This window comes from Hesperophylax consimilis, chromosome 24, assembly GCF_061612785.1.
Source record: "Hesperophylax consimilis isolate HC1 chromosome 24, BYU_Hcon_1.0, whole genome shotgun sequence".
NCBI lineage: Eukaryota > Metazoa > Arthropoda > Insecta > Trichoptera > Limnephilidae > Hesperophylax > Hesperophylax consimilis.
In genome coordinates, this window is record NC_142859.1 from 14,511,485 (window position 1) to 14,525,341 (window position 13,857).

Sequence of the window (13,857 nt, forward strand, 5' to 3'; positions counted from 1 at the left end):
AATCAGGAGATATTAATACCGATTCGGTAGATCCGGAGAGCTTCGGGAACACAGGCTGTCAACATAGATGATATAACACTCGATGGCGTCACACCAACATCGTTTACCAATACTAGTGGAAATCATATAAGCGCACGATGGCGCCCCGCCTTTGAACCTACTCACCAACACTGATGTTTATATTACAATATATTATTTAGATGAGACACGGGGAGAAAAAATGATTCTACTTTTTGACCTCCAATAATAATTGTCATCCAATGCTCCCAACGCTCTAACGGCGAACGACCTTAAACTACCGTTCTGTACGCAACACCGCCTTTTATTGTATACCTCTATGCACACCAAGTGCATAACTTTAGTTGTGCAGCCGCTTTAAGGCCCCGTAGTAAGTGTTCAAAGATGGTTTGAAAGGGAGATATGTAAATACGAATGTTAGAGGGAGCTCACTAATATTAAAAAAACTATAATAATTAGGCGAAAATACTGAAAACACTACTCGTTTGGAATAGGGCAAACGGATAAGCTGTAATTTTTTTAACGTATTAAATAACAGAACAAAACTTGTTTTTTTTTCGGAGCTTAATTTAGCGATTTTTTTCTCTCGAGGAAATTTCATATAATTAGCGTGGCGGCATAACAAATTTATAGATATTATATTCAAAAATGTTCACGAGAAACTTGTTATCGATCGAAGTGAAGTTTGGTCGTAGCTCGTCGACAGTCTAGTCCTATACGCGTTCATACCGTATCTCCATTTATTTCTATTATCTCAAATGCATCCAGTTATACTGATTCTTCCGTAGCTCATGCGTAACTCACAGTTCTCTTTAGGTCTTCAGCCAATCTCATATTATGTGGTAGATCTCTTGTTTTCATTATTAACCAATAAATGAGGTGAATCTGATATTATTAGAAAACAAACAATTCTCTGATTAGATTATGGCTTTACTGCATTGTCGAAGATTTGGGAATCACATTAGCAGACCTAAAAAGCCTTTTAGGCCATATAAACCAGGGCCGGCCCTAAGCGGATGCGACCGGAGCAGTCCGCTCCTGACGCCGAATGTTCAAGTCGCCAAGGCACTGATAATACCTAAAACCTCCTAAAAACAGTCCTAACACATCGTACTAGAATTTTTTTTTACATAAAAATTCAAATCGTTAGGAATATTATTGATTACAGAGATCATCTACTTAGGCGTCTACTAGTTTTTACAAGGGGCAATATATATACTGGTATAGTAAATTTTTTTACCCTTGTTTTTTTCACTGGAGTTCCTTATTGTATATTTTTTTATATATCTAAAAACTTAAAAACGTTTATTTTTTTAAAAACACTATTCAGCAACGCATTGTAATTTTGTTTTAAATTGCATATTGTAAAACTCGCCTTCAAAAACAATGGACCTAAGAAGCCTAAGACGGAGCAATTCGAAAACAACTTGAAGCCCCTGAGTGATGGGAAGGTGTATAAAAAATGCCAAAACCTTATTTAAAGTCTAAAAAAATATCCCAAAAAAATCATAAGCCGTTATAACTGCATTAATGATACAAAATAAAATAATAATAGCACCACTTTGAATACAAATCAGTTCAAAAGTAGTCATACAAGATGTCTGCCAGACATTTTCCCCCTCACCCTAGATTTGGCTTCAATGCCATTCATACAAAATCGCACTAATGCTCTCTCCAGGACTTTTAGGTCTATGCACAGTGCACACAGGTACTTACTTAATTGTTTGTATTTTTACAACTGGCGAGGTTTATTATTTATACTGGCAGCTCCAACGTCAAACAAAGCCATGGATAAATGTGGCATCATCTGTCAAATCGAAAAGGGATAAACACCTTTCTGTCATTATTTGTTGTTCTTAGATTATTAAAACTAAACAAATAATTAGTAAAAATGGATTGCGATACCCGAATCGAAAATCCTTTCGAAGATAATGGCAAGCTCTGCAGGTTATGCCTCGGAAACGAAGCTATTTACAACATTTTCAGTGAAGATTCACCGATTATTGTTAAATTACAGCAGTGTTGTACATTGGAGGTAATAAGTATTTTTATGAAATTAACTCCTGACATTAGTTCAATTACGTATATCTTAATCAGCTTCGTAATGCTATAATATTGGTAACGATATTTTGTTATGTGTTGTAATAATTTCCACTCTACGACTGAGAATGCAACCAGAGTTTCTACCGGAGACAGTAGAATTATGACACCTCATTTAACAAAGTACTTTAAGTATTGCCCTGTTGAGAGATCACCATTCAGAATCTAAACTTTGCTAGAAATGGCTACAACCTATAGCAAGGGCTCACAACCGGTCGATTGCGGAGCAAATTTTGGTCGATCCCAATAACTATGATTGTAAATATTTTTTAAATAATTATTATTCCTCTATTTTAAACTTACAACCATTTATGGAATATTATATACCCATGCTAATTGTTAATAAAAAGGTTTAATTGTCAATGTTTTGAAGAACTAATAAAAAGATACAGCGAAAATTCTTGTAAGATTCTTCTTAGAAGTCAATCCCCATAAAAACTAGGTTTAAAAGGTTGGGAACCCTTGACTTAAACATATATTTACTGACTAGATCTGAATAGTTAAGCATCTCTCTTATACCTCTCCTTCCACTCCCTCACTCCTTTCATCACTCCTGCAAATGACGCTATAGTCCTACTGGTTTCGGTCAGTTGGAACTCGTGTGCGGTATTACATATTGAAAAAAAAGTACTACCCATCTTCGGTTGTGTTGTGTGTTTGATAAATATTTATCTTTTTGATTCCTCAACTCCGTATGATTTTCAGATATTCCAGCACGACGGTTTACCCGAATGCATTTGCCGAAACTGCGTCAACACAATAGACATTTCCTTAAACTTTCGCAAACTCTGCGAGAACACCGACAAGATCCTCCGCAGCAATCTCCACCTCCTAAAAACTCAAATAAAACACGAAGCAGTCCAAATCAAAAATGAGGATTGCGACTTCTTCGACAACTACGAGAACTTTTCCGAAATAAACGAAAGCATAAAAGTCGAAGACACAAAGAAAAGTCTGACTTCCCACAGACATAAATTCAAATCAGGCAAAAAGCGGAAAAAAAAAACTTTAAGTGAAATCAAATTGAAACAGTTAAAAAAGGAACAAAAAAAAGAAATAAAAACAGAAATTATTGAAACCATCGAAAGTATCGAACCAACGGTAATATCAAGAAAAGGTTTTTCTGAATCTGGTGGCTTATGTCCATTTTGCGGTAAAGTCTTTCTTAAAATGGCTTCGTTTAACACGCACGTCAAAAAGCACACGCTGACCGAATGTTTTTCCTGTGAGACATGCTCAAAGTCATTCAAAGAGCTCAAGCGGTTAAAGGATCATGAACGAACTCATCTGAACATCAGGGAATATTCATGTGAAGTTTGTGGTAAATTATTCGGTACTAAGAGCTGCGCTAAGAAACATTTGGAAAGAGTGCATCTACGATCACAAGTTGTGCATTGTAAAATATGCAATAAAAAGCTGGCGCATATGAACAGTTTGAGAGTAAGTATAAGATTGTTTTTTTACCTTATTTCCTTATCACTAGCCCCCCTTTTAACAACGTTCACCGGGGCTGTCATTGGGTATTTGACAGTTGCTCCAGAGGAGCGATTCAGTTTTTGCTTAGCGATTTTTTCGATTTCATCCGAGAGAACTGGAATCGCAGTTTACGAAAAGCCATCTTACGACAAAGTTGCTCCAAACAAACTTAAAGAAGGTAAAATTTCTCACATTTTGCATTTTAACATTTTTTTCTAAGTAATAGTAAAAAAAATGTTACAATAGTTACAAATTAATACATAACAAGTAGCAGCGGAAATATGATTTTTTCTAAGTGTAAAACATAACAAGTTGCAGCGAAAAGATGATTTTTCTAAGTGTAAAAATAATTATATATTTTTCTCATACATAACATGTTGCAGCAAAGATGATTTTTTTTTTTTAATCATCAAATTCCCCATTTTTGTAATTTTATTTTGTTATTTCTGGCTATTTATTACATAATTATGATAATTTTTTTAACTCCTTTCCACACATCTATGAGGCTCTGTGAGGTAGAGAAAATAGTGTTTTTTTTTCCTACTACTGTCTAATCCACAGATTTCAGTTTCATGAAAAAAGATGCTTGCACCATGCGGAGATTGTTAGGTCATCGAATTGGCATGAAAAGGATTACTGTGGATTAGTTTGCGCGAAGTATGTTCAATATGTGCAAAATTACTCCAGTTCGCAAACATTTCTTGTTTTTAATAGATATCCATTTGATGGTGGCAAACAAAAAATACCAAAACAGTGTCAAAAGACTTTGCCGATCGAAAAAGCAAACTGTACAAAAACGTCAGATGTTCTTTTCGATGAAACAATGCCGTTTCAAGTGTCCCAATAATGATTTTTAGCTGATAAAAAAAATAAAGTCTGTCAGATTGCAATGCTGACAAAAAAACTCTAACAGGCTGCCATTACAGTTAAGCAGGTTGAAAAAGATGTTGATGGGTTAATTATAAATACAGCATACCTTTTGCTCAACATTTGACGCTGTTTTTGTCATTGGCGAAGGCGTTGATCTATTAGTTCTACTGAGAGCATTAGCACCATCGCAAAACAACATCTACTCTCGCAAACCTGCGAGAGGCGAAACTGTTAAAAGACTAATTAATTTCACAAATAGTTTGTTTACTGCCTTGGATTACTAGTAGTTTATATTCTCACTTCGACTACGGGAATCTTCAATAACTGCTTGGTTCGTCAAGATTATAAGAATTTTATTATCGTAGATAATTACAAATAAGTCTTACTGGACATAGGTCCTACTTGCTTGAGGCTATAAGTTATTAAAATGGAACGAGCTGCTAACCTACGATCGGCTATCTTCGGGTTCTATGCGAAACCATTCGTAACCCGGCTACACAAGCTCCACTCAACTCAATCACTGCCATCTGTGACTAATTATCAGCACTATCTTAACAAGATATTAATAACAACATTACAGTTTGAAACAATGAAGAATTGGCTGAGAACATTATGCTTCTATACGTGTTTAGTGGTTGCGATAAGATCGTCTGAACTGCGGAGTAATTGCGCGATGTTTGATTAGTTATACCAGGGGTTCCCGACCCCGTGCCCGCGGGCGCCATGGTGCCACGCGGTGCGCATGGTGAACGATTCGTATGTCCCCGCCACTATTCGACAGTAAAATAATTTTTTCATAAACATTAATTGAAAATGTGAATTATTTTTATTTATTTGTTAGAGTTTTAATTTTTTTGAGTACCTAGGTTTATTAAATACGTTCGTATTTTTGCGATATTGTATGTATGAGTGGTTCCTTTGCTGACAGTACTTGTCGGAACCTGTCTAGCGGCGAGCCAGACTGCACTCTTCACGCTAGCCTGGAACGGAGAGTTCTATTTGCACATCACTCCTTGTACACGCAGAAAACCCGAAGTGAACGAACGAACTGAGCCGATGAACGCCGAAGGCGCCAAAACACATGGCACATGACTCTGCCAGCTCTGTCAGTGAAAGCAATAAGCATGTCCCCGACAGCCAAACTGACAGTAGTCACGTGCTCGTACCGTCCCGATCGGTTCGACGATCATCGGCTCACTTGGGGTTTTCGGCGTGTACAAGGAGTGATGTGCAAATAGCATTCCCCACCTAGAAACGCGTTGTTGTCATTTTGATTGCGATTTCTGCCCCGAGTTTGTCGATTAAAAATAGGTGGTGCCCGCCACCCTACCGATATTTTAGAATGTGCTCTAGAGTGCAAAAAGGTTGGGAACCCCTGAGTTATACCTTTTCATGTCCAAAAAAACTTTAAATTATTTTACTGTTTACTAATTCTCTGTTAACCCTTTCAGTGCCACATGAAAGTCCACACAGGCGAACGAACATTCGAATGCGATGTATGTTCCAGGAAATTCGCCTTCAAATGCAGCCTTTTGGTGCACATGCGCTGTCACACCGGAGAAAAGCCATACACCTGCAGATTCTGCGATTCCAAGTTCGCCGCCCTCAAGACCATCAAGGAACACGAACGATTGCACACGGGCATAACCCCGTACCTCTGCCCTGTGTGCTCCAAAGGATTCACGCAGAAATCCAACATGAAAAGTCACTTTAGGAATAATCACAAAGGGATGGAGATGAAGTTTGAAATGCAAGATGCTACTTCTTTAATTTAGTACAGTCATAATATAGTAATATTATAAAAAGGCAATTAAAAGAGTTGCTCGAAGTGCGTTAGGCATGTTTGGTTGCAAGATCTGAACAGCCAGGTACTTCCCAACCTTCTACTTTACCATCTCCTTTCCCTTCAGCCTTACGACATACCCCAGTCGGGGATGCCATAGTCCCACTGGCTCCGAGCAGTTGAGAAACACAGAATAAAATAAAATAATGAATCATGTTTGGTGACCAGATCTGAATAAATTCACCACCTTCCTCTTCCTCATCTCCTTCCCCTCCCCACTACCTTAAACCTCGTAACATACCCAAACTTATGTATAATAATTTTCTCAAACTATGAATACTGTTAAAATAATGTACAGAAGATTTTAAGCTTGTTTTTCTGATTCTGATTGTTGTACTAAAAATGTGTAATTTTAATATTATCATTCATAATTATTGATTTTAAAAACGATCGAAAACTGCACACTCCGAAAAACGGGTCCAACTGTCTACAATGTCATTTTGACGTAGAAAATGTCAATGTCTGGTAAGAGAGCTGTCACCAAGTCTCTTACCAGACATTGACATTTTCAATGTCATTTTGACGTAGAAAATGTCAATGTCTGGTAAGACAGCTGTCACCAACTCTCTTACCAGACATTGACATTTTCAATGTCATTTTGACGTAGAAAATGTCAATGTCTAGTAAGAGAGCTGTCACCAACTCTCTTACCAGACATTGACATTTTCAATGTCATTTTGACGTAGAAAATGTCAATGTCTGGTAAGACAGCTGTCACCAACGTCGTCCGGCTCGACGTCAACGCCGCCGAATTCACAAATAAAAACTAACATTTTGGCAGCAAATCAAAAATGGCACATTTTAAATCGTTAAACTTTCATTATCGTAACTTTTTTCGACGATAAAAAAACAGTGAAAATAGCCTATTGAGGATGCCAGTCCTACTGGTTACCTGTGGTGGAGAGGTACCAAAACATTCTCTTCCTTGCCTCCCACCCCCTCCCCTCAGCCTCACAACATAGCCTATTCGGGGATGCCATAGTCCCACTGGCTTCAGGCGTTTGGGATTCTTGAGGGGATAAATTGTGTTCAATACTCGCTCATCTATATTATAATAGGTTTCGTATATTTTTAAGACCAGTGTAAAAAAATGTGTTATTTAAAGAGTCAATTGGAATGTACTGATTATTAATATGCATTGATATTGTATATTAGCCTTTTAACACTGAAGGCATGTCGGTTGTGTGGAAAATAAGGTCAATTCCCCCTTACTTCAATATCGAAATTCTGTCTAGAACAGATAATCAATTTCATTCAGGTGTACGAGTATTATGAAAATTGGCGATATGTGTTATCTTTCAAATCAGTACGTGTAGATCACACTTCTAGGGATTTTCTGTTGTGCCTTTTATCTATTCACTGTTCTATTCCCTACATTAGTTTAGGTGACTTTTCTCTGTGCTGATCCATATTTTTACAAGTACGTGGTAGAATTTCACTAATTCGGCACATGCGTATATTATAAAATCTGGAATAATGTTGGAATTTTAGAATCTGGAAAATGAAAATGCTTATTCTTACGAAACACCATTAGATTGGCCTTTTTCAAAATCTATCACATTATTTGATGACCATCTAATTGACAATCACCGCCCTCTCTGAAATTTGAACAGTTGATACAGTTGTTAAAGGCAAATTCACGGCCCATTTTAGTTTTTGATCAAATTTTCATTAGCTGAAAAACATCAACGTGACCATTATTCATGAAACCTGATAACAATCTTATCAAAAGCTAAAACGGGCCGAGAGTCGGCATTTAATGGTGAGATTCTTTTGTACGTATCATGGAAAAATTACCTACGATACCCTCGACATAATTTTTATTATGAAATGTTTTTAAAAACTGTCTTAAATAAATAATAATATATTAAAAAAACTGTTTTTGTATACAAAATCTATTGCGACAACAACCTGCCAAACTAAATTATAATGATTTTATTGTATATACGTAATTAAATTCCATGACAAAACTGAACATTGAAGAAAAGTGAGAAAAAAATACCTAACCTTACCTTTTATTATGGTATCTTGACCTGTTATGTTACTGTTCTGTCATATCCAGTTACAGCATAATTGAGATGATAAAATATTATGTTATTCATAATTGAACTCCACCTGTAGTTATAAGGAAGAACATTACCTATGCTGCAATTGGTCCCAAGTGTAGATTTTTTTTTTTTAAACAAAGACAAACATTCCCAGGTTACGAATAACCCAACAATGTTTGAAAATCTCCTACTACCACCACAGAAAGCCGAAAATGTTGCTTGTGTTGTGATGGAGGACTTAGCCAGCCGAGGAATCGAACACGCGACGCTCGGGTGAGACCCAAGCGCTATGCCCACTCAACCACTGACCGGTCATATAAATATATCGATAAAGGAGGATTCATTGTAGCTACTCACCTGCACAAAAAAGTGCATGGTAACCTAGGATGTGTGGCGAACCCATCGCTCAGGAGCTAAGGTGTGAGCTATCATTCTCATACCTGGGAATTCCTTTGAAACCAGGAGACCGAATGACCACCCTGGTGAGCTTTACTAAAGGGACTGACATACTTGAAGGTCAATTTATTATCATATCTTATTTATTATTATTATATCTTCCACTGATTGTTGTGGCCGTCCGAATGAACGTACAATTTCATTACAAAATTTGTGAAAAAAATACATTTTGATTGATAGAATTTTGTATTATTTTTCTATTGTATACAATATCTTTAAAAAATATTTCGTTGTTCTTAGGGTGGGCACACCTCTTCAACCTTTATAGACTAGTAGATACTCTATTATTCTATCAATCTTGTACTCGATTTCTTCTACTACAATTACAATTCTTCTACTCGAATTATTTTATCAATCTTGACATGTTTTGAAGGAACCTATTGAAAAAGCTATCGATGCGAAAAATACTACGAATGTTGGAATTAAGAAAAATGCTACATTCGTAAAAATGTTGTGTCACTTGGGTGAGCTACACAGTTATCTACAAATAGTAAAATATTTTATTGATTTACGCCCATTGCTACATCAAGGTTCCTTAAAAACAAATTTAAACTGTTGGTAGCCTTTTTGTTTGCGTATATTTTCGGGTAAAGTTTTCATATTCTTAAAACACCTACATAAGATTTAGCGATTTGCCAATATGTGAGGGGCTCATATATGTCAGTTCCAACAGTTAACTCAAAGCAACATGGAGATCCTCTCTTTCAACCCTTTACCACTGTGGCAGAACTCGCCCCTTAACGTCAATGTGTCTTTCTAGTTTTTGAAGATTTTCTGCACAGTAAAAAGATTGCATGCACGCACCGCAGTGTTTGACAACGCAACTACATAACGACAACTAATTTAGAATGAAGTTTATAAGTACCGTTAATTGAAACAATGCGTTTAGCAACGCAATATGGTTTTGTAATAATATTCGCCATAAAAAAATTGTATGAAAGAGTAGAAAAAAATACCAGTTATTGAAATATAGCAATTAAATGTGGGTAAAATTTCCATCAATTCACTAACGCTCTTCTAGAGAATGAAGAAAACCGACAACAAGTTAAAGATTACCTTAAATTTGAGCTTGACCATATTCTCTGTCGGAAGGAATGCGCAAATGCACGAAATCATCATTGTATACTGTTATAATTGTAACTGCGTAAATGAATGTTGTGGATGGAGGATATCTTTTATACAAAGTTGTATGACATGAAGAGGATTACTGTGGGTTAGTTTGCAAGAAGTAGTTTCAATATGTGCAAAATTACTACAGTTCGCAAACATTTGTTGTTTTCGTTTTTCAACCACCAATTTGATGGTTGAAAAACGAAAACAACAAACACCGACTTGCACACGAGCTTGCTTTAAACGATACATAGAGAAACGATCGATGCAATCTACATTTGTGAGTTTTGTATGAAATTAATTTGGGACTGAAATAATAATATAATTCACTGTATTTGATTATTTCAAAGGTGTCAACTTTTTCTGGGGCGTCCCTGAATTTTTCCATCTACTTGAGTGTCATATTACACATACATATTCCCAATCACTTGACTCTCCATTCTGCATTAATCTGTTATACATGTCCAAAACAATCTCAACATTTTCATATTTATGTAGTTTTACATACACATATTATGCAGCGTGGATATTATTTTTATTGCTTTTAGTCTAATTTCATCCTTTCTCTATCTGTTCCAAACCAAGATTACAGAATACACAACTAATATCCTAACATTTGTTTTAACCCTTCAATGAAAAATGTATGCAAACTGGATCACATTCATTTTCTTATGCTTACTAGATTCTGCATGCTAGCTTAATAAAATCTCGTATAATATTATTCCATTTCCAAAACAGTTTATCAAATTACTACTCCACTCAGTTACCTTTTCACATATCACAGTTTATTGAAAAGTCGTCCAAGTCTCCTTAAAATTCAATTCGCTATGGTTTGTATATTTAAAATGGCTCTTCATGTTGCCATCCATATACCGTTACGAAAAATGTTCACAATCTTGAACAGTTTTCTTACGAATACCAGAATAAAATATCGAGTGCTCAAAATGACACTTATTGCTAACTTTCTCATTTAGCGTATTCTATTTCCAATACAGTTGAAACATTCAATACTTTGTCCGTTTCCTTATCTTTCTTCAAAGACAGTCGATAAGCCGCCTGAGTCTCTTTAAAATCCAATTCTCTATGATTGTATTTGAAATGGCTCTTCATGTTGCCATTTTGCGAGAATCCCTTCTGACACGCCGGACATTTGAACGGTTTCTCGCCCGTGTGGAGTCTCTCATGTTCCCTCAGCGACTGCGGGATGGAGAACTTGCTGTCGCAGAAGCGGCAGGAGTAAGGACGTTCCCCAGTATGGCTTCTCATGTGTTTCTTGAGCCAAGTTTTATTACAGAATACCTTGTTGCAGAAAGTGCATTTCGCTTCACCTTCTGTTGTGTGCCTCTTTTGATGTACCTAAAAGAAAAGACATGCTTTCAACGATAATGAAATTTACTTAATAACGAATTTTATGATAACGAAAACATACATAAAAATACACTTATTTCACTAGACAAATGTATTACTTTAATGACACCTCACTTTTTTGTAATTTTATATAAAAATAATGAATAAAAAAGTCTTAGAAGTATTTCAAATTGCGGTATGAACTTTTGTTTTCATAATGGTACACATTTTAATTCTTCTGTGGTTAACTTCTATATTTTAATATAAAATTTGGTGTTTTCTCTTCCGTTTGGATCATATTTATCACCACAACAGTACCAAAAATACTTTTTTATCAAGCTTCGCAGTAATGCCCTAATTACAACAAAAATTTCATAGCCAGTTGATTATGTTGAATAACATTCGCTTGTGTAGGTGTTATTTCCGAACTAGCATTGTACCTGTACACATACCCCAAATGAGGATGCCATAATCCTACTAGCTTCGGGCAGTTGGAACTCTTCTGCGGTAGTCATATTTAAAAACTGATAAAGAGCAATAAATTGACTTTGAATTATGTACTCTACAAAATAGTCACACCAACATTCCTATAGTAGCTCTAGGTTATTATAAAGAGCATCTATTCCAAGTCCTAACAATTCAGTGCCTCTGGTGTACTGGTCACACGGGACCACTTGGCTGGGATAGTACATTCCATGGACCTAAAAAGCCCTGGACAGAGCATTAGTGCGATTTCGTATGAATGGGATTGAAGCCAAATCTAGGGTAGGGGGAAATAGCCTAGCAGCCATCTTGTATGACAAACTTTTTAATGATTTGTATGCAAAGTGGTGCAAAATGAACTATTATAATTTTATTTGCGTGTTTTAAAGCAGTTATAATGGCTTATAATTTTTTGGGGTATTTGATGAGACAAAATAAACATTAAAAAATTTAAGTAGGTTTTGGCATTTTCATACATCTTTCTCCTCACCCCGCAAATTCTAAGTGTTCTCGACTAGCTCCATCCAGGGCTTTTAGGCTAATGGTACATTCGTTTCGTATCGATGACTGTAATGAACTGATACTTCGAAGATTGAAAAAAACTACAAACCCTTAAAGAGTCTTTGATGTAAAACATCTTGCTGCAAACTTCACATTCGTAAGTAATTGATTTCAAGTGAATTGATTCCTTGTGAATTATCAGTTTCTTGTTGGATTCATATTTCCGGTCACACATGTCGCAAGCAAATCTCCCACCTTCATTCTGATGAAAGTTGAAATGGTGACCATCCAACTTTAATTGTGTGAAAAAAACTCTGTGACATTTATCACATTTAAACTTTTTTTCAGAGTGATAATTGATAATGTGATTTCTATAGGCGTTACGTTGACCAGGCGGAAACTCTTTTCCACAGTGGTAACATAGATATCCACTAGGAACATTATTCTTTTTAACTGATATGGGTTTAACATCAAATTCTGCCCAAAAATCATCAAGTTCGTTATCATTTGTGTCTTTTTTCTCTGAGGCTTTTTCATTTGTGTTTGCATTGATTTTAACCTTTTTATTTACTTTTGTTCTTCTGTCTGTTCCATTTTTTACTTTTTTATTTGTGATGTCTTCCCTTGAGTCATTGGCAAAATCATCATTGTTCACGTCACTATATTGATTCTGATCATCGCTAGAATAATCTAAGCTAAAAGATTTAAGATCTTGAATTAGATCAGTAGAGATTTCTTTCTTGTCTTGGTTGAAATAATCTATGTCTAAGTTTTTGCGGAGAACTCTATCGCTGTCTTCACATTGCTTCATGAATGTAACGACAGACTCTAATTTCTGGAAGCAGCAAAGACAGCCATATTGGGGTAATCCATCGTCTTCTTCCATCTGAAAAGAAAAATGATTGTCTTAAATTTATTTCTAACATTATGAAAGATCTACACCCTCTGTTGTCCAGGATATGTACCAAGGACGTAAGTGGAATGATTTTATGATGAATTTAATAACTACAAAGTAATGGAGTTTGAAATAGAGAAAAAAGTATGACAACGCTATGCAATGTGCAACGATGAATATTTGGAGCAATGTATCGGGTTGTTTCTTTAGTTGTATTCACAAGATACAGAAGGGGACAAGGACATTGAAAAAGGATGACATTTAATGATGAATGTAATAAAGTCCAAAGTAATGGAGTTTGAAAGAAGTAAGACAATACTTTGCAATATAGTATGAATGATGAATACATACTTGGAGCAAGTGCATCAGTTTGTGTATTGGGAAGTCTGTTCATGAGATACAGACATTAAACAATAGAAGAATGAATGCGGTAATCTATATAAATTAAAATGTAAATTCAGGAACAGCTCTTTCTTTTTTACTTATTTTGAAGGTTATACCCATCATTTATTAGTATTATCTTCTTCTTCAAAATGTAATGTTCATTTTGACACAACGTTGCATTCAAATACCCTTGTTTTTATATACCTACATCATTCCTGTCTTGACTTGACATTATCTTTATTGTTTCTGTGCCCTATTTTTGTCATAGCTGTAATTTTTTAACTATCCTGTAATGTAATATTTCTCTTTGTATTGACTTTGTGTAA

At 35.7% G+C, this 13,857-nt stretch overlaps 2 protein-coding genes across 2 annotated transcripts; one reads left to right on the forward strand and one right to left on the reverse strand.

Moving 5' to 3' along the window:
• Nucleotides 1-1,847: 1,847 nt before the first annotated feature.
• Nucleotides 1,848-8,147, forward strand: LOC149411955 (uncharacterized). The gene is made up of 3 exons (XM_089646365.1): nt 1,848-2,053; nt 2,824-3,558; nt 5,916-8,147. Exons 1-3 carry the CDS (start codon nt 1,910-1,912, stop codon nt 6,237-6,239), a joined length of 1,203 nt encoding a protein of 400 aa, XP_089502491.1. The 5' UTR covers nt 1,848-1,909; the 3' UTR covers nt 6,240-8,147.
• Nucleotides 8,148-9,046: 899 nt separating this feature from the next.
• Nucleotides 9,047-13,523, reverse strand: LOC149411956 (uncharacterized). Its single transcript, XM_089646362.1, has 3 exons — nt 13,499-13,523; nt 12,362-13,138; nt 9,047-11,277 (listed from the first exon to the last, which is right to left on the reverse strand). Exons 1-3 carry the CDS (start codon nt 13,511-13,513, stop codon nt 10,888-10,890), a joined length of 1,182 nt encoding a protein of 393 aa, XP_089502488.1. The 5' UTR covers nt 13,514-13,523; the 3' UTR covers nt 9,047-10,887.
• Nucleotides 13,524-13,857: the final 334 nt, after the last annotated feature.

Coding starts and splice junctions, on each gene's coding strand:
- LOC149411955 (XM_089646365.1), top strand. CDS start 1,910: ATGGATTGCGATACCCGAATCGAAAATCCTTTCGAAGATAATGGCAAG. Junction 2,054..2,823: donor AGCAGTGTTGTACATTGGAG/GTAATAAGTATT, acceptor TATGATTTTCAG/ATATTCCAGCACGACGGTTT. Junction 3,559..5,915: donor CGCATATGAACAGTTTGAGA/GTAAGTATAAGA, acceptor TAACCCTTTCAG/TGCCACATGAAAGTCCACAC.
- LOC149411956 (XM_089646362.1), bottom strand. Junction 11,278..12,361: donor ACATCAAAGACTCTTTAAGG/GTTTGTAGTTTT, acceptor CTTTTCTTTTAG/GTACATCAAAAGAGGCACAC.